Source organism: Apium graveolens, chromosome 3, assembly GCF_009905375.1.
Source record: "Apium graveolens cultivar Ventura chromosome 3, ASM990537v1, whole genome shotgun sequence".
Lineage (NCBI taxonomy): Eukaryota > Viridiplantae > Streptophyta > Magnoliopsida > Apiales > Apiaceae > Apium > Apium graveolens.
The window spans coordinates 20,086,305-20,111,742 of record NC_133649.1 but is presented as its reverse complement, the minus strand read 5'-3'; the positions used below and the strand labels follow the sequence as shown (position 1 = coordinate 20,111,742).

The 25,438-nt window shown below is 41.3% G+C and overlaps 3 protein-coding genes across 3 annotated transcripts; all 3 read left to right on the top strand.

Moving 5' to 3' along the window:
• The first annotated feature begins 898 nt into the window (after nucleotides 1-898).
• Nucleotides 899-2,554, top strand: LOC141713971 (uncharacterized). Its single transcript, XM_074517523.1, has one exon. The coding sequence runs from the start codon at nucleotides 899-901 to the stop codon at nucleotides 2,552-2,554; it is 1,656 nt and encodes a 551-aa protein (XP_074373624.1).
• Nucleotides 2,555-14,153: 11,599 nt separating this feature from the next.
• On the top strand, nucleotides 14,154-14,759 carry LOC141713970 (uncharacterized). The gene has a single exon (XM_074517522.1). The coding sequence runs from the start codon at nucleotides 14,154-14,156 to the stop codon at nucleotides 14,757-14,759; it is 606 nt and encodes a 201-aa protein (XP_074373623.1).
• Nucleotides 14,760-24,395: 9,636 nt separating this feature from the next.
• LOC141713969 (uncharacterized) lies at nucleotides 24,396-25,001 on the top strand. The gene has a single exon (XM_074517521.1). The coding sequence runs from the start codon at nucleotides 24,396-24,398 to the stop codon at nucleotides 24,999-25,001; it is 606 nt and encodes a 201-aa protein (XP_074373622.1).
• Nucleotides 25,002-25,438: the final 437 nt, after the last annotated feature.

Genomic DNA, 25,438 nt, shown 5'->3' with positions numbered 1-25,438 from the left:
TTCCCAGGAAAATCGGGAGCGGCACCGCGATCCAACGCGTGTGCCCCTGAATTCCCAGGATAATCGGGAGCGGCACCGCGATCCAACGCGTGTGCCCCTGAATTCCCAGGATAATCGGGAGCGGCACCGCGATCCAACGCGTGTGCCCCCGAATCCCCAGGAAAATCGGGAGCGGCACCGCGATCATGGACGTGGGTATGGAAACGATCGATGGAGAAGGCCTCAATGGAGGGGAAGAGGTGGAGGCCGAGGCAGATATTTAGACGGATACCGTCGTGACAATTACCGCAGACACCTCGATTCCCGCTAGAATAACCAAGCAGATGGCTATGATTATATGGAACATGATGACCCCAGGAATATAGAAAACTATGACCGCGGTACGGTTCAAGGCCGCGGCCAAGGTGGAGAAGAGAATCCAGGGGGAAATCAGGGACGAAATCCTGAAATAACTGTAATGCCTGAAGACGCCCAGAATACAAACCAGCAGCAAGCTCCTCCTGGGGGGAATCAAGTGGAAATACCTCCATTGTAACCTCAAGATTCACAGACTCAAATGCAGACCATTCCCGGCGTGGGAACTTTCAATGTAGGAGATCTGAAAAGGCTACTTAACCATCTCGAAGGCAGGGTGGCGGCTACAGCTGAAATCCCGTCCCCATTCTCGGCAGCAGTAAGGGATGCGCAATTGCCGGCCGGGTATCGCAACACTACCAGCGATCTCCGCTTCCTCGGAAACTCAGATCCGGTGGAATTCCTGGGTCGTTTTAATATAGAGATGGATGTGTACCAAGTCCCGGACTTGGCTTGATGTCGGCTCTTGGCGGCAACCTTTAGAGAAAGCGCCCAGCAGTGGTTTCAAAAGCTCGGGCCAGGAGTGATCACCTCGTGGGATCAGATGAAGAATTTGTTCTTAACTAAGTTCCAAGCCGCGGTGAGATACGCTCCCTCTGTCACAACTCTTGCCAATGTTAGGCAAAGAGAAAATGAAAGTTTAACATCGTACTTCAAAAGGTTCAACGCCGAGTCTACTAGCGTGAGGGGGGCCTCAGACGAAGCCCTAAAAAGTTTCCTGATCGCAGGATTAAGGGTTAGTTCAGATTTTTGGAAGCACTTGCAAGGAAAAGATCCGGCCACTCTCGCAGATGTTTTCGCTTTGGCAGAATCCTTTAAAGCTATAGAACAATCTTTGGCAGATGTACAACCAACTTCACAGTCAAGTCAAAGAAACAAAGGAAGGAAGAGGGATAGGTCACCAAGCCCGAGATACCGAAGGAATAGTCGAAGCCCAGACCGGATAAATACAACAAGTACAAGGTGGGGATGGAGCCCTCCCTCAAACCATGACTACAAGACAAGCCAGTACACACCTTTGGTCGCATCTATCGACCATATCTATGAGGTAAACAGAAATAAAGGGCTATTTAGGAAACCTGAAGCTTTATCATCATGGCAAAGCAAAGACAAGAAAAAATATTGTGAATACCATGAATCATCTGGACATAACACGCACGAGTGCCGACATTTAAAAGACGAAATCGAAGCACTTATCAAGGAAGGATACCTCGGAGAATGGGTAGTCAAGGAAGTAAAGAAGCACAAGGATGACAGGACAAGGGAAGAGGAAAGACGAGCCCCACGCGGGACAAACAATGATACCCCGGAGGAAAATAAATTTATCAGAGATGGCAGTATCCGAACAATCTACGGGGGAGATCCCGGAATGGAATGCAGCAACCGAGCCTTGGCAAAATACGCTAGGGAAGCCCGGTTTAGGCCTCTCACAGATATTCATAGGGTGGAAACCCGGCCACCCAAAGTGTTTAAAGGGGAGTCCATGGATATCACTTTCAGAGAAACAGATGCCCGATGGGTACATCACCCACACAATGATGTGTTGGTTATTTCCATCCAAATCGGTACAAAGAATGTCCATAGAGCCTTCGTGGACAATGGAAGCTCCGCAAACATCCTCTATTACAGCACCTTCAAGAAGATGGGACTGCCTGATCAGGATATATCGGGGGAAGACTCGTGGGTCTATGGTTTTTCAGGTGCAGGAGTTAGAGTCATGGGGTCAATTCGGCTCCCATGCACACTAGGGGAAAGCCCACTATCGGTAACAAAGATGCTCGAATTTAAAGTTCTGAATCAGGAATCATCCCACAACGTGTTATTGGGACGACCTTTTCTACGGGAGATGAGAGTCATCACTTCAATTCATCACCTAACAATCAAATTTCCAACGCCAAATAGAGTGGGAAGTATCAGGGGTTCCCAATATGATTCACGGGAGTGCTACAGGCAAGCAATGAAAGGGTTCAGAAAAGACTCCCACGCCGATGATACTCCGGACGTGGATCGAGAGAAAAGCATTGAGCAACCAACCGAGGAAATCCGAGTCCACAATTATGTTGAGCAAGAAGAAGAACATCCCTCTGAGTTGCCCTTGACAATGTTGTACCTGGAAGACACAATCAGAATTGAGATGTTAGAAGAAGAAGAAGAGGCGATGTATACCATAGTCCAACCAGATTTCCATGGGAACGTTTAGAAGGAAGATTCGGTGTCTTGCAAAGCCTCGAACAGGGTGACGACATTCCTCTTGCAGAAGCACCCCCGCCCGCAAAATATACTGAAAAAATTGATAACTCTACTGCGCAAGGCACACCTCCTGAAGGGAATGCACCCTCTCTACAAGGTCAGGAGAACTATAATCCCCTTGACTTGGATCCCCGGATATCAATACCGACGGAAAAGATGGGGCCAGCAGAAGATACGATCGAGATCCCCGTTGATGAAAAAGACCCGAGTAAGGTTCTGAGAATAGGGTCCCAATTGACACCAAGGTTAAAGGAAGGTCTGTCAATATTTCTGTTAGAAAACCTTGATGTATTTGCATGGAGCCATTCTAATATGGTGGGGATTGATCCAGAAATAATGTGCCATCGATTGAATATCGACCCCAAGCATAAAGGGGTTCGACAAAAACGAAGGGCCGTAAGTGGAGAAAGAGCTATAGCCCTAGAAGAGGAAGTAGAAAGGCTCCTAGACGTCGGACTAATTCGAGAATCTTTCTACCCAGAATGGCTAGCAAATCCGGTGTTGGTAAAAAAGCCCAACGACAAATGGAGAACGTGCGTGGACTTCACCGACCTAAATAAAGCATGCCCAAAAGATAGTTTTCCCCTACCAAGAATTGATCAGTTGGTCGACGCCACGGCGGGGCATGCCCTGCTCAGCTTCATGGACGCATATTCCGGGTATAACCAGATCCTTATGTATGAGCCTGATCAGGAGCACACCTCTTTCATCACTGATAGAGGGCTCTACTGCTATATTGGAATGCCATTTGGTCTGATCAACGCCGGTGCCACTTACCAAAGGTTGGTAAACAAAATGTTCAAGAAGCAAATTGGGAAGACTATGGAGGTGTATGTGGATGACATGCTCGTGAAATCGAAAAGGGCGGAAGACCACATCACCGACTTAACTGAAATGTTCCATATCCTGAGAAAATATAGGATGAAACTAAACCCGCAGAAATGCGTGTTCGGCGTAGAATCGGGAAAATTCTTGGGATTCATGGTCAATAACCGGGGGATTGAGGCCAACCCGGCAAAAATAAAAGCTCTGCTAGACATGAAATCCCCCACCAGTGTCAAACAGGTACAGAGTCTAACAGGAAGGATTGCGGCCCTGAATCGATTTGTGTCGAAGTCGTCGGATAGGTGCAAAGAATTCTTCAAAGCAATCAAATGGAGAGGGAAGGATCTTCTGTGGACCCCTAATTGTGAAGAAGCCTTTCTGAAAATCAAAAAACAACTGGGAAATCCGCCGATGTTGACCAAGCCAGAAGACGGAGAAACATTAATTCTATATTTGGCGGTGTCAGAATATTCCGTCAGTGCCGTCTTGGTAAAGGAAGAAGCGAGCTACCAGTGGCCTGTATACTATGTAAGCAAAAGGTTGTTGGATGCAGAAACCAGATATACCAACATGGAAAAATTAGTGTACGCTCTTATTCTTGCGGCACGAAAGCTAAGACCGTATTTTCAGGCTCACCGAATAGAAGTTCGCACCGCTTATCGGCTCCGGCAAATTCTACATAAACCCGAATTGTCGGGAAGAATGTTAAAATGGGCCATAGAGCTAGGGCAATTCGATTTGGAATATTGTCCACGCACGGCAATCAAAGGACAAACGCTGGCCGATTTCATACTTGAGTTTGATGAAGAAATTGATGATAAGGCCATAGTACCGACAGAACCAACCTCGCAAGAAAGTCATCAGGACAAAAAGAAGCAGGAACTCCCCCACCCGTGGTGGACATTACATGTGGACGGGGCCGTAAACAACAGCGGGTCCGGTGCCGGGATAATCCTGATCACTCCGGAGGGGCACCGCTTGATGAGTGCTATTCATCTCAAATTTTATGCTACCAACAATGATGCTGAATATGAAGCCTTGATTAACGGTCTGAAGTTAGCTCTAGAGGTAGGGGCCATGAATTTGATAGTTCGAAGTGATTCCGAATTAGTTGTCAATTAAGTCAACGGAGGATTCCAAGCCCGAGGACCGCGGACAGAGCTGTATATGAGATGTGCAAGACGCCTACTGGGAAAATTTTCAAGTGCCAGACTGGAAAGCGTGCCACGAGAAGAGAATAGTAATGCGGACGCTTTGGCCAAGATGGGGTCGCAGATGGACAGCGTCCAACTTGGACAAATCCCCTTGGGAATCCAGGAAGTTCCAAGTATCCCAGAGGTGGAGGTGTGTCAAATACAAGAAATCCCAAAAGAAAGCTGGATGACCCCCATCCATAACTATATTCAATCAGGGGCTGTACCGGAGGATAAACTACAGGCTCGACGTCTTCGGTACCAAGCTGCAAAGTATGTCGAGTATGACGGGGTACTATACAAGATAGGATTTAACCAGCTACTGTTACATTGTGTGGACAGGGAAGAAGAAAATTATATTCTCAGAGAGGTGCATGAAGGGATTTGTGGCAATCACTCGGGGGGTGGTTCCTTAGCATTTAAAGTGCTCAGACAAGGGTACTACTGGCCGACTATGAGGGAAGATGCTTTCAATTTTGTCCGGGCCTGTGATCGCTGTCAACGGTTTGCCAACTATTCCAACATCCCGACAACCACCATTACCTCATTAACAAGTCCCTGGCCTTTTGCCATGTGGGGGATTGATCTCATTGGAGAGCTACCCAAAGCAAAGGGGGGTGTGAAATACGCTGTGGTGGCTGTGGACTATTTCACCAAATGGGCAGAGGCCATGCCATTAGCCACAATCACGGCAAAAAAGATAAGGGATTTTGTGTTCAACTCCATAGTATGCAGGTTTGGTATTCCTTACAAGCTCATTTCAGACAATGGGAAATAATTTGATAGTAAGGAGTTAAGGAAGCTCTGTGAAGACCTAAAGATTAAAAAAGACTTCGCTGCGGTTTATCATCCGCAGAGTAATGGTCAGACAGAAGCCATAAACAAAATCATAAAGCATACCTTGAAGGCTAAGTTGGAAGAAATGAAGGGAAACTGGCCAGAAGAAATGCCCATGATCCTCTGGTCTTACAAATACGACTCCTAGAACGACTACAGGGGAAACCCCATTTCTACTAACTTATGGATATGAGGCCATGGTTCCCGTGGAGGTAGGAGCTGGATCCCTCCGGAGAGATGTCTTTGTTAAGGAAGATGCAGAAGTTAACCAGAGGCTTCACTTGGATTTGCTAGATGAAGCCAGAACGAACTCTCAATTAAAGCTTGCAGCATACCAGCAGAGGGTCGCAAGGTATTTTAATAAAAGGGTTAAATCTGTACCATTCAAGGTTGGGGATCTTGTGTTGCGAAAAGTTATGCCTAATACTAAGATAACTTAATACGGGGTGTTTGGGGCTAATTGGGAAGGACCGTACAAGGTCAAAGCCATACTCTGGAAGGGAACCTATCGCCTAGAAGACCTGGATGATAAACTTATTCCTCGAGCATGGAATGCAGAATATCTGCGAAAGTATTATCAGTAGGGTGTGGCTATGCCCCCTTGTTTTCTTATTTGATTCTCATGTAATAGGCTAGTAGCAAATAAATTCCTTCTAGCCTAGGGTGGTAGTACATGTGATTGCGAACCCTGGAACTAGCAGAAGGAAGAATTTTTTTTTAAATAACTTCCCCATAGAGCATAGTAGCCATGGGACCGGTGTAATTTGAACACTAGAGCGCATTATCAATCAAAAGGAAAAGTTACTTCAAATTGTTTTATCTGCCTAACATGAAATTACTCATTTGAAAAACATCCAAGGCGCGCCCTATATTAAGGCGCGCCCTGACTAGTAATTGTTGATTCATAATCAAGATTAAATACAGTGTACGAGGGTGAAAGGAATAAGTGTTCATGGCCATCAAAATAAGCTAAGCTCCCTAGGTTAAGGCGCACCCGTGGACTAATACTTGAGTAAAATATCGCAAAGGGATTACAAATAGGTGTTATTTGCAAATTCAAGAAATAAGGCGCACCCTATAGTCACAAAATCCATGGGAACGTAAAAAGGCCAAGTGAAAAATCAAAGTGCCTTAACAAAGTTTTTATAAAAAAGATATTAAGCCATGCAGAAAGTCACGATGCAAAAAGGAAAAGTAGCAACAAAACAAGTCATACAACTTTGCACAGCATCAAAAGAGGGCTGGCTCCTCATAAGTATCTGAAATTTAAAGACTATGAATGATTAAGGCGCGCCTTGGGACTGGTCTGTTGGAGGAATAGATTGGAGGGGGACAGTTGGATCAACTTCAGGCGCGTCCTTGGAAAATTCCTCTGGAGGCTTTCCCTCTCTCTCTTCTTCTTCTTCTTCTAATCCAAGCTCTATCCTCCTTGCCTTGATTTCAGCGGCATGCTCTTTTTTGAATTCCACCATCTCAGCAACAGTCTCCTCCCCAAATTTCTCAAAGGAATAGTCAGGATCATTGGCCACAAAACCCACCCTGTAAAAATGAAAACCATTGGCAAATGCTTCATCAGTCATTTCCCTCTTCTCATCAGGCCAGCCTGTTTTCTGTTGCTCTTCGAGGTACTCTATCCTCAAGTTGGCACCAACAAGCTCAGTATAGAGAGAGGTAGCCTTCTTGTTGGCAATCTCTAATTGAGAAGTAAGATTGGCCACCTCATCCTTGAGGAAAGAGATCTCAGAATCCTTAGCTTTGATGTCTTTGGCATGCAAGAAGTCTTTGTCTGTGAGGGTATTCTTCAGAATGTTGTTATCACCCTGCAGCCTCTCTAGGCGCGCCTTCTCCTCAAGTAATTTGTCCACCACTTGGGTGGAGTGGATGAACAGTTGCCAAGAAGCTTTTATAGAAGCACGGGCAGCATCTCCCAAATCCATAGCCTGCCACTGTTCCACTTCTTCATCTGAAACATGAAGGGCACCCATGGGGCCAAGAGCGCTGAAAGCAGTAGAAGAACCAGAGGGCGCGCCCTCTGTTCTATGTCTCTTGGGCGCGCCCTGTTTTTCTGTAAGGTCAATTACGGGCCGTTTTTGAACAGGTGTTGTTTGAGGAATGGGAGCTGAAGTGGGGACGGATGTCTGAGCTGCAGGAACATCTTTCTTCGACTTCGGCCTAGGCTTATCACCAGGGCGCGCCCCAAAGGATTTAGGGATTTTTGGAGGAGCCATTTCTGCACAAGACATAAAGACATATTAGTGAGACATGACAGTCAAATATGTTGAATAATGCAATAAATAGAAACAATTGATAGAGACAACATTGATAAACATGAGTAAAATACTACGCCTAAAGTAACAGGGCGCGCCTTAAAGATGCAAGAAGAATAAATGAACGAAAGTTTTTCTATCCAGTATGGCAATGGAGAGTTAAAAAAAAAAAGAAGTAAGATGCGCCAATAGTGAAAAGGCGCGCCTTTATATTCTACAGTAAATGAACCTGAAGGATCTTGGTCTTGTAGGGAGCCATCCCCTGTTTCCTCTTCTTCTTCTTCAGCTTCTTCGCTGTCTAGGTCAACAACACGAGAAACAGGAGCACCCTTCCTAAATTTTATGTATTTGCACTTCATTCCTACTTGGTCAGAAAGGATCCCTACTCGCATCAAGTTGGGTCGAGTGACTAAGGTTTTCAAGTTCCACCTGTCAGAAGCCACTCTAAGGAGGGCTTCAGCTCATTTTTTGGGCTCGCCTTTAAGGGGTTTTGAAGCTGGTCTGTCTGAAAAAGTATAAGGATGAGAAAAAAAAATATAAAAATAACACAAGGGAAAGGACGAAAGGGCGCGCCCTTACTTGGTGACTTGTTGAACCTTATCCTTATTCTGGGAACGTCATACAGGTAAAAGAAGTTCTCTTTCCAACCTTTCTCATGGCTAAGCTTGCCAAAAGAAAAACCCTTCTTGTTATGTTGCTTGTCCACCACCAGATAGTAGTACCCATGATCAGACTTTCTTAGATTAAAAAAATAAGCAACTTCTGCCATTGACGGTTGAGGAAAGCCCAAGTCCATATAGAGGATAAACAGAGCCAGGATAAACTTGTAGCTGTTGGGAGATAGTTGAAGTGGAGCAACATCATACAGTTCTATCACTTCCCTAAGGTAGGGGTGTAAGGGCGCGCCTATACCCAAAGATACCAGCTTGGGGCTGGTCACCATTCTGGGAATTTTAAAGTTTTTCCCATAATTAAAGATATGGGGCCGCATCATGCTTAAAGGGCACGCCCATATGCCCTCCATGTCATAAAATTCCATAAGCCATCCCAGTTGCTCATCTGAACAAGCTGAGGACAGGCCCACGCAGAAAAGCTTCCCATACTCCTTCCTAAAACGCTTCTTCACAGCTTCAGTACATGGTTCGAATTCATCCCAGTCAAAATCTAATTCACTATCAGAAACTTCCCAGTGGTGAAAAGGGATTGGAGAAGGTTCGGGAGAGGTGGAAAATTGGAAGGAGTCCTCATCAAAGAAATTTTCCTCATCGCGAAGAGGGGACGCGCTCGCTTCAGGCGCGCCCTCAGAAACAGGGGACTTAGGCGCGCCCTCTGTGTGTTGGGGAGACGGGCTTGGGGATACGGTCCTGTAGGATACTTTAGAGGGTCCTTCTCCTACGTTGACGCCCCTCTCAATGCCCCTATATCTATCAGCGTTCAAACTCTCGAACCAGTCATCGTCGTCCAGCTCTGTCCTAGCTGGGATTGGAGATCTGTCCTTTTGGACCAGCTTCTGCTTGCCTTTCCTACGAGATAAAAGAATATTGTCTGTGGACGAATTATCTGAGGAATCTGCCATCAAGGTACCCTCTTTGGAATCCAGAAGAAGGCGCGCCACCCGGTTCAGAAATTCAGGAGTGTGGTGGGCGTTTGGAGGTTGAGGATCGAAGTAAGTATTTGGGGGCGAATAAATCCCCAAATTGGTGAGAAAATTCTTGAAAGGGTGAAAAGGAGAGGACGCACCCTCGTCTTCCAGCTGTCAAGAAAACCAAAAGAAATGTTGAGGGCGCGCCCAATACGAAAGAACGAGATACGAAAGAATGAAGGAAACAGAAAAGATGGGGATAGACTTAAAAGGAGGGCGAGGCGAGCCATATACTAAGAAGGCGCGTCCTATTTTATTAAACGATAATAAGTAAAAAATATCTATAAAAACTAGCAAATTAGACGACAATGGCGGGGCTAAAAAAATAAAAGGGGACGCGCCTTGTATCAACACAGAGGCGCGCCTTATCATAGGGCATATACTTTTGGGGGATAGACGTTTGGGATTCCCAGAAACATAAAATTGAAAGTTAGACTCAATGATTTTGGATCTAGAACTACAAATCACGCATATACAATATACATACACAGATACATACATCATTTTGTGTAAACTATCAAGGACAGTTAAGGAAGTTGAAAGGACAAATGGGACATGCAATATGATTTATGTAATGAAATTCAAAGAAGAAAGAAGCTTTATGTACCTTTTCGAACGGAGAAGAGAATGATCAGAAAAAACTGGAGAAATGGTGGCCGGGAGATAGGATTCCGAGCAGAAGAGCAGTGCCGCCGATGGTAGAACTTTGAAAGGGAAAAGGGGGTGAAGTAGGAGAGAAGGTAAAAGTAAAAAAGGAAAATGACTGATGGTGACTTGTATTTATAGGAGAAAAGGACAGCTGTTAAAACTGTCATGTCAGTCACGATTCCCAAAGAATAGGGAAAACCGTTTCAGGTTATTTCAAATTTTAAGACGCGCCCTCTTAAAGGCGCGCCTTATAAGGTTGGCACCAATCTAGAATGCATGGAAAATAAGGATATTGAGTATATAAAGGCCCTCTGATATTCAGGGCGCGCCCTGTAAAAAATGTGGGAAGATTTGTTTATACAGATCTTGATAAGGACGAGAAAAATTCCAATCCCATTTTCAATGACATATGGAATTTGGGGGGTAGTTGTTATGCCCAAAAATTGGTATAAACAATATTCAGATTAAGATTGATAAAATAGGCAAAATCGAAGGAAACACGCTTAAATCAAGGAAAAGATAAGATTAACTTTCCATAAAATGAAGGTGCGACCTTAGAACGCGCCCCGTTGTTTGAATAACTGATTGGCAGTTATGGGTATCAGGCCTTAAAGGCGCGCCCTCCAACAGGTGGAGGAGGCGTGCCCAGTTGTCGGAAAGGAAGAGAGGATTTTCTTAATTGGAACCTGTATAGTGAGCCCTAGGGGCGCGCCTTGAGCAAGGAAGACTGTTTGGACGGGTGGTTTGGACATGATTGCTTTGGCAGACTTGCTTGATTTAGACAGAATTGGAGCGAGCCCTAAAGATGAATAGTTTAAGGCGCGCCCTATGATGTAGAATGATATAAGAAGAGACCAAAGGCTGGTGACACAGGGCGACGCCTACATGCAGAGATGTCAGGGCGCACCCTCAACTTCTACTTGACATATAAATATAACTTTTATGTGCTCCTTATATGAATTCTCTGGAAGACTCAAGGAAGATGGAGAATGTTATTACTAACCTATTTGATGCAGGTACTCTATTGAAGAACTCATTCCTATAGCATATCTACAGGAAAGGCGGTGTCCGTGGTCAAAGACCTCCATGGGTATGCCTGGACTGAAGGCCTCCTCCTGTAGTCAATGGGTGTCCTCATTGGGGATGTGGGGTGAAATCTGGTGTGTGCTTTGGGATCTCTGTCTCTGTAGTCAACGGGTGTCCTCGTTGGGAGACTTCGGAGTATCCTGCACTTTGCACCCAAAAGCTTGGGATCACTTGTCCTGCAATCTGGTAGGGGCTCCTTATCGGGGGACAAGGATGCGTCCAACATTTGGGGTGAACCACGGCTATACCTGCGTCCACGGACTAGAGAAACAGCTGGTAGCGGAGGGTTATCCTTGGCCAGGGAGATGCCTTATCCGTGAAGTCTCGAAGCCGCGGACGAGCCTTGGGCCTTTGTGGTTGGGCCTCATCGGGGGACATTCCTAAAGCTAGTAGAAAACGGTTTCCAGTGGGTTTCCCATTGGGCCTCGGGATAAGAAATCTAAGCCCATTAGGTTTCTTGTTCCCCAAGAACTACGTGGGCTTGATCCCCTATAAATAGGGGTACGTAGGCAAATTGCAAAGGGTCAGAAGCGAGAGCGCAAAGAAGCCACCACTAACCCTAAGCAATCTCAGCCCCTAATAATCACCACCACCAAACATTGTTCATCTTTTCCGACGAATACTGTTCATCGGATCCACCGACTACTGCTCACGTTTCCGATAAAGAACCGCCATCCCAGATCTTGTTTCCGGCTACTAACCTCAAGTTTTGTTGTTCCCAAATTCCTCCGTCAACATAAGGTTTAAAGTAAACATGACTCAGTATCTTATTATTTTTGTCCTAACTTGATAATTTGTGATCCATATGTTGAAAAATATTTGAATAAAAATTTATTTGCATTTATTTTATTTGATTGTAACTTATGTATTTTGAATTTTTATAACTTTTATATTAATGTCATGATTTTAATTTGATCATTAATTTTGATGTTACAAAATTGAATACTTTGTAAGTTACAAGTTCATTTCCCCTATAAAAAGAGTCATTGCCTCATTGGTTTGATAGACACAAAAACAAAACATACAAGCATCATTTTTCTTGCATTCCTCTTAGAGTTTGAGGTTCTTGTTTCTGTGAGATAGGAAGTAATATTTGTTTGGTTCGTAGAAGGCGGGTCTTGTAGTGCTGAAGACTACCTTTGTTCGTTGTATCCTAGGAGACGGAAGCCGCATCATCTTCAAGCACACACAGAAGGGGCTAATCTATTTTAAGGATAGCGTGATGCTCACGTGACTCGAACAAGTCTTTCGGTACTTTAATTATGTATTCTTGATTTCAGGTAATTTCCAAACTATACTCCCTACAAGCTTAAAACAGATTATTCAATTTTTTTTTAAATTAGTTTAATTAATTAACTAATTTATTTTTTTAATTATTCAGGAGTTTGAGTATTTTGTATATCTCGTAACATAAGCATGTTTTATGTCTTTCTGACATGTAGTGGATAAGTTTGCAATAACCTTGATTTGTTTAAGAGGTTACTAGTTTTACTTGTTTTAGTGATAAGATTTATGCGAGTATCACTTCTCGTTAGTATACATGTGCTCGTGTCTTGGGTTTTGTATATATTATTTTCTGCAGGCATTTGTAGTTTTGGAGGCAGCCTAAGGGGACTATGTTGTTGTTTATCAATTAATATTATTGGATATTTATGTGCAAATGTGTCAAACACGTGAATATTGGTCTAATTATGTTAAATTAGTATTCAATTGAAATTTTCTCTCTACCAATCATGTGAATTGTTTATGTTTGTTTAGTACCAGATGATAATTTTTTGTAGTTGTTCATTACTATGTGCTAGGTACTCGCTTAGTACATATGGATCTTTTATATGTGGCTTGTACAACTTTTCGTCGATATACATGATTAAATTTATGTAATTTATTTTATACCTTCTCTCTTATTGAAATATTTCTTGTACATACACTTTTCATATATAGGATGCATGCTTAGGCAATGGGGTATTGTTTTGGCATTTGCCACGTTTTTCTTATTCTTTAATGTAAATATGGAGGCTGCTTGTATTTCTATGGTCTTGTAATATATGTTCGAGTGATTTGAAAAGAAAAAAAAAACTCTTTTAAAATTTTCAATATTGTTATATGATTCTTGATTGTGGTTTTAAAGTCTCCTGTCTGTTTTGTTTCAAGTTTTAATGATATTTCAATTTTTGTTTTGTATTTTGCTTAGGTCATTACACATGTGTTAAATGTATTATTTGGCTTTTGTAACCATTTGTATCAGTTATATGATTTTTGGTATAAGAAAAAGGAATAGTGTTTTTGTTAATTCCAAAAAGGGTTTGGTTTTGGAGGTAAACAAAAATAACGGAGTTAAAATTAATTTGTATGTGATTTAATTTCACGATTTTGTTTGATGGCCTTAACATGTGGTTTTGGTTGTTGGTAATTTGTTATGTGTTGATAGATTAGTGGGTAGTTATTCTATTGATATGCTTATATTGTATAATAAAATTATTTGCTCTAATATCTAATTCAGTTTGGTATACGTCTTATATAGAAATAAGAAGTTTGTTAAAGGGTTTGGTTTTTCTTTTTACGGATGATTTAATTAATATAATAATTAGGGTGATCATATATCCATTTCCGGTTTTAATTTGGAATAATGGGCAAAAATTTTAGACTTACTTTTTGCTATTTATTTTGAGTTTTATTGTGGTGGTCGGATATTTGTTTTAAAAATTATACTTATCCAGTGCCCTAAATAAAATTGTATATGACAATTGCATGTGGTCCCAGTCTTGTAAATCGAGTACGTAGTGATTATTTTGATATTGTTGCATATCATTACCTTGTGGAAAAGTAGTTTCATTTTTCAAGCTCTTAGAATAATATTCGCCATTGATATATATTATGGATAATTATTTATAAATATGCGACAAACCGTAGGAAGGGCTAATTAGTGATACAATTTTAATTGCCAAAAATTTAAATATATGTTAGTATTAGACATATTTGTTTCATGCAAGTTATTTGTACTTCCCGGTATGAGCAATTAAATTGATTAGAAAAAAAATCTTGATTTCATAAATGACTAGAGTTTACGGAGCTAGCTTGTCTGGTGGAAAGACTGCTGAGGCAGTGCCTAATGCGGCGACCCTTGTGGTGCCAAATACGGCTGTACCGGTAACCGCTCACGCGGAAAAACCGATGAAATTCAGTGGGCTGGATTTCAAGACGTGGCAACAAAAGATATTGTTCTACTTGACCACATTGAACCTTGTGAGGTTCTTGACTGAGGATGCACCTAAGCTGAAAGAAGATGAGTCTGATATTCAGCTAGTCAGTGCAGTCCAAGCTTGGAACCACTCAGACTTCTTATGTGGAAATTACATAATGAACTGTTTGAGTGACTCGCTATACAAGGTGTATAGTGTGCTAAAAACATCCAAAGCTTTGTGGGACTCACTCGACAGAAAGTATAGATACGAGGATGCGGGTACTAAGAAGTTTAGAGTGGCCCGACTCCTTGAGTTTATGATGGTTGATTCCAAGAAGGTGGTTAATCAAGTTCAAGACCTTCAGATGATCATGCATGACATGGAAGCTGAGGGAATGCCCATGAATGAAGCCTTCCAAGTAGCCGTTATTATTGAGAAATTACCCCCGGTTGGAAGGACTTCAAGAACTATTTGAAGCATAACCGTAAGGAGATGTCTGTGGAAAACCTTGTCCTAAGACTCCGTATCGAGGAGGACAATAAGAATCAGTTTGTTGGCTCTTCAAATGCTAATGTTGTGGAGGTCAAGAAGAACTCCAAGTTCAAGAAGGGGAAACCAGACAAGAAGCCCAACTTAGGACCTAAAGCTGGGATTTCTAAGAAGAAATTTCAAGGAAAGTGTTTCAACTGTGACAAGATGGGTCACATGTCAACTGAGTGCTGACTACCAAAGCGGAAGAAGCACGAGGCCCACATGGTAGATGATGTGGCTCAAGACATATCTGATATCAGTCTCTATGCTGTGGTTTCTGAAGTGAATCTTATCGGCTCTAACCCGAAATAATGGTGGATTGACACTGGTGCTACTAGATATATTTGCTCTAGCAGGGAGTTGTTCCACACCTTCTCGCCAACTGAAACCGGAGAGAAGCTTTTCACGGGAAACTCTGCAACATCTGAAGTCCTTGGGAAATGCAAGGTTGTGTTGAAGATGACATATGGAAAGGAGCTGACATTGAATGATGTCCTATATGTTCCGTAGATCCGAAAGAATTTGGTTTCTGGTTCACTATTGAACAAGCATGGATTCCGTATTGTGTTTGAATCTGATAAAGTTATTTTGTCCAAAAAGGGAATGTTTGTGGGAAAAGGTTATGTAACCGAAGGGCTATTTAAGCTGAATGTAATGAATGTAAAGAATATTAATAAGAACAATAATTCTTCTGCTCACTTGCTTGAGTCTTTCAATTTATGGCATGGTAGACTAGGTCATGTTAATTATAAAACAATGCGTAGATTAATTAACTTGAACCATATACCAACATTCCAAATTAGTTCAAAACACAAATATGAAATTTGTGTTGAGGAAAAATTAACAAGATCATCGTTTCAAACAATTGAAAGGCAAACAAAACCCTTAGATTTGATTCACAATGATGTGTGTGATTTAAAATCAAATCAAACGAGGGAAGGTGATAAGTACTTCATTACTTTTGTGGATGATAGTACAAGGTTTTGTCATGTCTATTTGCTTAAAAGTAAAGATGAAGCTATAGAGAAGTTTGAGCTCTATAAAAATAAAGTTGAAACTCAACTTAATGGAAAAATTAAAATAATAAGAAGTGACCGAGGTGGTAAATATATATTACCTTTTGGTGAATTTTATGCAAAACACGGAATTATTCACGAAGTCACTGCACCGTATTCGGCATTCGCCTCAATCAAATAGGATTGTTGAGCGTAAAAATAGAACCTTGAAAGAAATGTGCAATGCGATGTTGCTAAGTTCAGGGTTATCTGAGTATATGTTGGGAGATGTTGTCATGTCAGCAAATTATCTTTTAAATAGGATACCCCAAAAAAATCAAGAGCTAACACCTTATGAATTATGGAAACGTAAGAACCCTTCCTATAAATTCTTACGAGTGTGGGGGTGCCTTGCAAAGGTTCTTGTAACAGAACCAAAGAAAGTAAAAATCGGTCCAAAAATGGTGGATTGTATTTTTATTGGATATGTGCCTAATAGTACGGCATATAGATTTCTTGTGCACGAGTCAAAAATCCCTGACATACACAAGAATACTATAATGGAATCAAGGAATGCTTCATTTTTTGAACATGTATTTCCTCGTAAGTCCAAAGCAAGTTCATTGAAACGAACACGTGAAATTAATTCTGAAAATGAATATAGTGATGCTGAGGCAGAAGAAAATATGGATGAACTTGAAATAGAGGATGAACCTCGTCAGAGCAAAAGAGCTCGGGTTGAAAAATCCTTTGGGTCGGATTTTTTAAATTACTTGATCGAAAATGAACCACAGTCATATTCAGAAGCTGTGCATTGTCCCGATGGTCCATTTTGGAAGGAGGCTATCAAGAGCGAAGTTGATTCTATTATGCAGAATCATACCTGGGAACTAGTGGATCTTCCTCCGGGATGTAAACCACTAGGATCTAAATGGATCTTCACTAGGAAAATGAAGGCTGATGGATCCATTGATAAATACAAATCCCGACTTGTTATTCAAGGTTTTCGCCAGAAGAAAGGCATTGATTATTTTGACACTTATTCTCCGGTGACGAGAATGGCATCCATACGGATGATAATGGCTATTGCAGCTTTGTGAAACCTTGAAGTGCATCAAATGGATGTAAAAATGACCTTTCTGAATGGAGATTTACTTGAAGAAATCTACATTAAGCAGCCTGAGGGTTTTCTGGTTCCAGGATTGGAACACAAAGTTTGTAAATTGGTAAAGTCAATATATAGCTTAAAACAAGCGCCTCGAGATTGGCATCAAAAATTTGACATTATTATATTGTCGAATGGGTTTAAAATCAATGAATGTGACAAATGTGTTTATGTCAAAGATACAATAGAGGGATATGTGATCCTGTGTCTTTATGTTGCTGATATGTTCATCTTTGGTAGTAATGACAAAATGGTACGATCTACCAAAGACATATTACATTCAAGATTCCACATAAAAGATATGGCCTTAGCTGATGTTATTCTAGGGATAGTGATCCTTAGAACGTCAAGCGGACTTGTGCTAAATCAGTCACATTACATTGATAAGATCCTTGAGAAATTTAGCAAGGAAGATTCTAGTGTGTCAAGAACTCCTTTTGATACGACTTTGCATCTTTCGAAAAATAAAGGTGAGGGTGTTTCTCAAGAAGAATATGCTAAAGTAATAGGAATTCTGATGTACTTAATGAATTGTACACATCCAGACATTGCATTTACTGTTAATGAATTTGTACTTAATGAATTTGTCCACCACTTGGGTGGAATGGATGAACAGTTGCCAAGAAGCTTTTATAGAAGCACGGGCAGCATCTCCCAAATCCATAGCCTGCCACTGTTCCACTTCTTCATCTGAAACATGAAGGGCACCCATGGGGCCAAGAGCGCTGAAAGCAGTAGAAGAACCAGAGGGCGCGCCCTCTGTTCTATGTCTCTTGGGTGCGCCCTGTTTTTCTGTAAGGTCAATTACGGGCCGTTTTTGAACAGGTGTTGTTTGAGGAATGGGAGCTGAAGTGGGGACGGATGTCTGAGCTGCAGGAACATCTTTCTTCGACTTCGGCCTAGGCTTATCACCAGGGCGCGCCCCAAAGGATTTAGGGATTCTTGGAGGAGCCATTTCTGCACAAGACATAAAGACATATTAGTGAGACATGACAGTCAAATATGTTGAATAATGCAATAAATAGAAACAATTGATAGAGACAACATTGATAAACATGAGTAAAATACTACGCCTAAAGTAACAGGGCGCGCCTTAAAGATGCAAGAAGAATAAATGAACGAAAGTTTTTCTATCCAGTATGGCAATGGAGAGTTAAAAAAAAAAAAGAAGTAAGATGCGCCAATAGTGAAAAGGCGCACCTTTATATTCTACAGTAAATGAACCTGAAGGATCTTGATCTTGTAGGGAGCCATCCCCTGTTTCCTCTTCTTCTTCTTCAGCTTCTTCGCTGTCTAGGTCAACAACACGAGAAACAGGAGCACCCTTCCTAAATTTTACGTATTTGCACTTCATTCCTACTTGGTCAGAAAGGATCCCTACTCGCATCAAGTTGGGTCGAGTGACTAAGGTTTTCAAGTTCCACCTGTCAGAAGCCACTCTAAGGAGGGCTTCAGCTCATTTTTTGGGCTCGCCTTTAAGGGGTTTTGAAGCTGGTCTGTCTGAAAAAGTATAAGGATGAGAAAAAAAAATATAAAAATAACACAAGGGAAAGGACGAAAGGGCGCGCCCTTACTTGGTGACTTGTTGAACCTTATCCTTATTCTGGGAACGTCATACAGGTAAAAGAAGTTCTCTTTCCAACCTTTCTCATGGCTAAGCTTGCCAAAAGAAAAACCCTTCTTGTTATGTTGCTTGTCCACCACCAGATAGTAGTACCCATGATCAGACTTTCTTAGATTAAAAAAATAAGCAACTTCTGCCATTGACGGTTGAGGAAAGCCCAAGTCCATATAGAGGATAAACAGAGCCAGGATAAACTTGTAGCTGTTGGGAGATAGTTGAAGTGGAGCAACATCATACAGTTCTATCACTTCCCTAAGGTAGGGGTGTAAGGGCGCGCCTATACCCAAAGATACCAGCTTGGGGCTGGTCACCATTCTGGGAATTTTAAAGTTTTTCCCATAATTAAAGATATGGGGCCGCATCATGCTTAAAGGGCACGCCCATATGCCCTCCATGTCATAAAATTCCATAAGCCATCCCAGTTGCTCATCTGAACAAGCTGAGGACAGGCCCACGCAGAAAAGCTTCCCATACTCCTTCCTAAAACGCTTCTTCACAGCTTCAGTACATGGTTCGAATTCATCCCAGTCAAAATCTAATTCACTATCAGAAACTTCCCAGTGGTGAAAAGGGATTGGAGAAGGTTCGGGAGAGGTGGAAAATTGGAAGGAGTCCTCATCAAAGAAATTTTCCTCATCGCGAAGAGGGGACGCGCTCGCTTCAGGCGCGCCCTCAGAAACAGGGGACTTAGGCGCGCCCTCTGTGTGTTGGGGAGACGGGCTTGGGGATACGGTCCTGTAGGATACTTTAGAGGGTCCTTCTCCTACGTTGACGCCCCTCTCAATGCCCCTATATCTATCAGCGTTCAAACTCTCGAACCAGTCATCGTCGTCCAGCTCTGTCCTAGCTGGGATTGGAGATCTGTCCTTTTGGACCAGCTTCTGCTTGCCTTTCCTACGAGATAAAAGAATATTGTCTGTGGACGAATTATCTGAGGAATCTGCCATCAAGGTACCCTCTTTGGAATCCAGAAGAAGGCGCGCCACCCGGTTCAGAAATTCAGGAGTGTGGTGGGCGTTTGGAGGTTGAGGATCGAAGTAAGTATTTGGGGGCGAATAAATCCCCAAATTGGTGAGAAAATTCTTGAAAGGGTGAAAAGGAGAGGACGCACCCTCGTCTTCCAGCTGTCAAGAAAACCAAAAGAAATGTTGAGGGCGCGCCCAATACGAAAGAACGAGATACGAAAGAATGAAGGAAACAGAAAAGATGGGGATAGACTTAAAAGGAGGGCGAGGCGAGCCATATACTAAGAAGGCGTGTCCTATTTTATTAAACGATAATAAGTAAAAAATATCTATAAAAACTAGCAAATTAGACGACAATGGCGGGGCTAAAAAAATAAAAGGGGACGCGCCTTGTATCAACACAGAGGCGCGCCTTATCATAGGGCATATACTTTTGGGGGATAGACGTTTGGGATTCCCAGAAACATAAAATTGAAAGTTAGACTCAATGATTTTGGATCTAGAACTACAAATCACGCATATACAATATACATACACAGATACATACATCATTTTGTGTAAACTATCAAGGACAGTTAAGGAAGTTGAAAGGACAAATGGGACATGCAATATGATTTATGTAATGAAATTCAAAGAAGAAAGAAGCTTTATGTACCTTTTCGAACGGAGAAGAGAATGATCAGAAAAAACTGGAGAAATGGTGGCCGGGAGATAGGATTCCGAGCAGAAGAGCAGTGCCGCCGATGGTAGAACTTTGAAAGGGAAAAGGGGGTGAAGTAGGAGAGAAGGTAAAAGTAAAAAAGGAAAATGACTGATGGTGACTTGTATTTATAGGAGAAAAGGACAGCTGTTAAAACTGTCATGTCAGTCACGATTCCCAAAGAATAGGGAAAACCGTTTCAGGTTATTTCAAATTTTAAGACGCGCCCTCTTAAAGGCGCGCCTTATAAGGTTGGCACCAATATAGAATGCATGGAAAATAAGGATATTGAGTATATAAAGGCCCTCTGATATTCAGGGCGCGCCCTGTAAAAAATGTGGGAAGATTTGTTTATACAGATCTTGATAAGGACGAGAAAAATTCCAATCCCATTTTCAATGACATATGGAATTTGGGGGGTAGTTGTTATGCCCAAAAATTGGTATAAACAATATTCAGATTAAGATTGATAAAATAGGCAAAATCGAAGGAAACACGCTTAAATCAAGGAAAAGATAAGATTAACTTTCCATAAAATGAAGGTGCGACCTTAGAACGCGCCCCGTTGTTTGAATAACTGATTGGCAGTTATGGGTATCAGGCCTCAAAGGCGCGCCCTCCAACAGGTGGAGGAGGCGTGCCCAGTTGTCGGAAAGGAAGAGAGGATTTTCTTAATTGGAACCTGTATAGTGAGCCCTAGGGGCGCGCCTTGAGCAAGGAAGACTGTTTGGACGGGTGGTTTGGACATGATTGCTTTGGCAGACTTGCTTGATTTAGACAGAATTGGAGCGAGCCCTAAAGATGAATAGTTTAAGGCGCGCCCTATGATGTAGAATGATATAAGAAGAGACCAAAGGCTGGTGACACAGGGCGACGCCTACATGCAGAGATGTCAGGGCGCACCCTCAACTTCTACTTGACATATAAATATAACTTTTATGTGCTCCTTATATGAATTCTCTGGAAGACTCAAGGAAGATGGAGAATGTTATTACTAACCTATTTGATGCAGGTACTCTATTGAAGAACTCCTTCCTATAGCATATCTACAGGAAAGGCGGTGTCCGTGGTCAAAGACCTCCATGGGTATGCCTGGACTGAAGGCCTCCTCCTGTAGTCAATGGGTGTCCTCATTGGGGATGTGGGGTGAAATCTGGTGTGTGCTTTGGGAGCTCTGTCTCTGTAGTCAACGGGTGTCCTCGTTGGGAGACTTCGGAGTATCCTGCACTTTGCACCCAAAAGCTTGGGATCACTTGTCCTGCAATCTGGTAGGGGCTCCTTATCGGGGGACAAGGATGCGTCCAACATTTGGGGTGAACCACGGCTATACCTGCGTCCACGGACTAGAGAAACAGCTGGTAGCGGAGGGTTATCCTTGGCCAGGGAGATGCCTTATCCGTGAAGTCTCGAAGCCGCGGACGAGCCTTGGGCCTTTGTGGTTGGGCCTCATCGGCGGACATTCCTAAAGCTAGTAGAAAACGGTTTCCAGTGGGTTTCCCATTGGGCCTCGGGATAAGAAATCTAAGCCCATTAGGTTTCTTGTTCCCCAAGAACTACGTGGGCTTGATCCCCTATAAATAGGGGTACGTAGGCAAATTGCAAAGGGTCAGAAGCGAGAGCGCAAAGGAGCCACCACTAACCCTAAGCAATCTCAGCCCCTAATAATCACCACCACCAAACATTGTTCATCTTTTCCGACGAATACTGTTCATCGGATCCACCGACTACTGCTCACGTTTCCGATAAAGAACCGCCATCACAGATCTTGTTTCCGGCTACTAACCTCAAGTTTTGTTGTTCCCAAATTCCTCCGTCAACATAAGGTTTAAAGTAAACATGACTCAGTATCTTATTATTTTTGTCCTAACTTGATAATTTGTGATCCATATGTTGAAAAATATTTGAATAAAAATTTATTTGCATTTATTTTATTTGATTGTAACTTATGTATTTTGAATTTTTATAACTTTTATATTAATGTCATGATTTTAATTTGATCATTAATTTTAATGTTACAAAATTGAATACTTTGTAAGTTACAAGTTCATTTCCCCTATAAAAAGAGTCATTGCCTCATTGGTTTGATAGACACAAAAACAAAACATACAAGCATCATTTTTCTTGCATTCCTCTTAGAGTTTGAGGTTCTTGTTTCTGTGAGATAGGAAGTAATATTTGTTTGGTTCGTAGAAGGCGGGTCTTGTAGTGCTGAAGACTACCTTTGTTCGTTGTATCCTAGGAGACGGAAGCCGCATCATCTTCAAGCACACACAGAAGGGGCTAATCTATTTTAAGGATAGCGTGATGCTCACGTGACTCGAACAAGTCTTTCGGTACTTTAATTATGTATTCTTGATTTCAGGTAATTTCCAAACTATACTCCCTACAAGCTTAAAACAGATTATTCAATTTTTTTTAAATTAGTTTAATTAATTAACTAATTTATTTTTTTAATTATTCAGGAGTTTGAGTATTTTGTATATCTCGTAACGTAAGCATGTTTTATGTCTTTCTGACATGTAGTGGATAAGTTTGCAATAACCTTGATTTGTTTAAGAGGTTACTAGTTTTACTTGTTTTAGTGATAAGATTTATGCGAGTATCACTTCTCGTTAGTATACATGTGCTCGTGTCTTGGGTTTTGTATATATTATTTTCTGCAGGCATTTGTAGTTTTGGAGGCAGCCTAAGGGGACTATGTTGTTGTTTATCAATTAATATTATTGGATATTTATGTGCAAATGTGTCAAACACGTGAATATTGGTCTAATTATGTTAAATTAGTATTCAATTGAAATTTTCTCTCTACCAATCATGTGAATTGTTTATGTTTGTTTAGTACCAGATGATAATTTTTTGTAGTTGTTCATTACTATGTGCTAGGTACTCGCTTAGTACATATGGATCTTTTATATGTGGCTTGTACAACTTTTCGTCGATATACATGATTAAATTTATGTAATTTATTTTATACCTTCTCTCTTATTGAAATATTTCTTGTACATACACTTTTCATATATAGGATGCATGCTTAGGCAATGGGGTATTGTTTTGGCATTTGCCACGTTTTTCTTATTCTTTAATGTAAATATGGAGGCTGCTTGTATTTCTATGGTCTTGTAATATATGTTCGAGTGATTTGAAAAGAAAAAAAAACTCTTTTAAAATTTTCAATATTGTTATATGATTCTTGATTGTGGTTTTAAAGTCTCCTGTTTGTTTTGTTTCAAGTTTTAATGATATTTCAATTTTTGTTTTGTATTTTGCTTAGGTCATTATACATGTGTTAAATGTATTATTTGGCTTTTGTAACCATTTGTATCAGTTATATGATTTTTGGTATAAGAAAAAGGAATAGTGTTTTTGTTAATTCCAAAAAGGGTTTGGTTTTGGAGGTAAACAAAAATAACGGAGTTAAAATTAATTTGTATGTGATTTAATTTCACGATTTTGTTTGATGGCCTTAACATGTGATTTTGGTTGTTGGTAATTTGTTATGTGTTGATAGATTAGTGGGTAGTTATTCTATTGATATGCTTATATTGTATAATAAAATTATTTGCTCTAATATCTAATTCAGTTTGGTATACGTCTTATATAGAAATAAGAAGTTTGTTAAAGGGTTTGGTTTTTTTTTTTACGGATGATTTAATTAATATAATAATTAGGGTGATCATATATCCATTTCTGGTTTTAATTTGGAATAATGGGCAAAAATTTTAGACTTACTTTTTGCTATTTATTTTGAGTTTTATTGTGGTGGTCGGATATTTGTTTTAAAAATTATACTTATCCAGTGCCCTAAATAAAATTGTATATGACAATTGCATGTGGTCCCAGTCTTGTAAATCGAGTACGTAGTGATTATTTTGATATTGTTGCATATCATTACCTTGTGGAAAAGTAGTTTCATTTTTCAAGCTCTTAGAATAATATTCGCCATTGATATATATTATGGATAATTATTTATAAATATGCGACAAACCGTAGGAAGGGCTAATTAGTGATACAATTTTAATTGCCAAAAATTTAAATATATGTTAGTATTAGACATATTTGTTTCATGCAAGTTATTTGTACTTCCCGGTATGAGCAATTAAATTGATTAGAAAAAAAATCTTGATTTCATAAATGACTAGAGTTTACGGAGCTAGCTTGTCTGGTGGAAAGACTGCTGAGGCAGTGCCTAATGCGGCGACCCTTGTGGTGCCAAATACGGCTGTACCGGTAACCGCTCACGCGGAAAAACCGATGAAATTCAGTGGGCTGGATTTCAAGACGTGGCAACAAAAGATATTGTTCTACTTGACCACATTGAACCTTGTGAGGTTCTTGACTGAGGATGCTCCTAAGCTGAAAGAAGACGAGTCTGATATTCAGCTAGTCAGTGCAGTCCAAGCTTGGAACCACTCAGACTTCTTATGTGGAAATTACATAATGAACTGTTTGAGTGACTCGCTATACAAGGTGTATAGTGTGCTAAAAACATCCAAAGCTTTGTGGGACTCACTCGACAGAAAGTATAGATACGAGGATGCGGGTACTAAGAAGTTTAGAGTGGCCCGGCTCCTTGAGTTTATGATGGTTGATTCCAAGAAGGTGGTTAATCAAGTTCAAGACCTTCAGATGATCATGAATGACATGGAAGCTGAGGGAATGCCCATGAATGAAGCCTTCCAAGTAGCCGTTATTATTGAGAAATTACCCCCGGTTGGAAGGACTTCAAGAACTATTTGAAGCATAACCATAAGGAGATGTCTGTGGAAAACTTTGTCCTAAGACTCCGTATCGAGGAGGACAATAAGAATCAGTTTGTTGGCTCTTCAAATGCTAATGTTGTGGAGGTCAAGATGAACTCCAAGTTCAAGAAGGGGAAACCAGACAAGAAGCCCAACTTAGGACCTAAAGCTGGGATTTCTAAGAAGAAATTTCAAGGAAAGTGTTTCAACTGTGACAAGATGGGTCACATGTCAACTGAGTGCTGACTACCAAAGCGGAAGAAGCACGAGGCCCACATGGTAGATGATGTGGCTCAAGACATATCTGATATCAGTCTCTATGCTGTGGTTTCTGAAGTGAATCTTATCGGCTCTAACCCGAAATAATGGTGGATTGACACTGGTGCTACTAGATATATTTGCTCTAGCAGGGAGTTGTTCCACACCTTCTCGCCA

Coding starts and splice junctions, on each gene's coding strand:
- LOC141713971 (XM_074517523.1), top strand. CDS start 899: ATGAAGAATTTGTTCTTAACTAAGTTCCAAGCCGCGGTGAGATACGCT.
- LOC141713969 (XM_074517521.1), top strand. CDS start 24,396: ATGACTAGAGTTTACGGAGCTAGCTTGTCTGGTGGAAAGACTGCTGAG.
- LOC141713970 (XM_074517522.1), top strand. CDS start 14,154: ATGACTAGAGTTTACGGAGCTAGCTTGTCTGGTGGAAAGACTGCTGAG.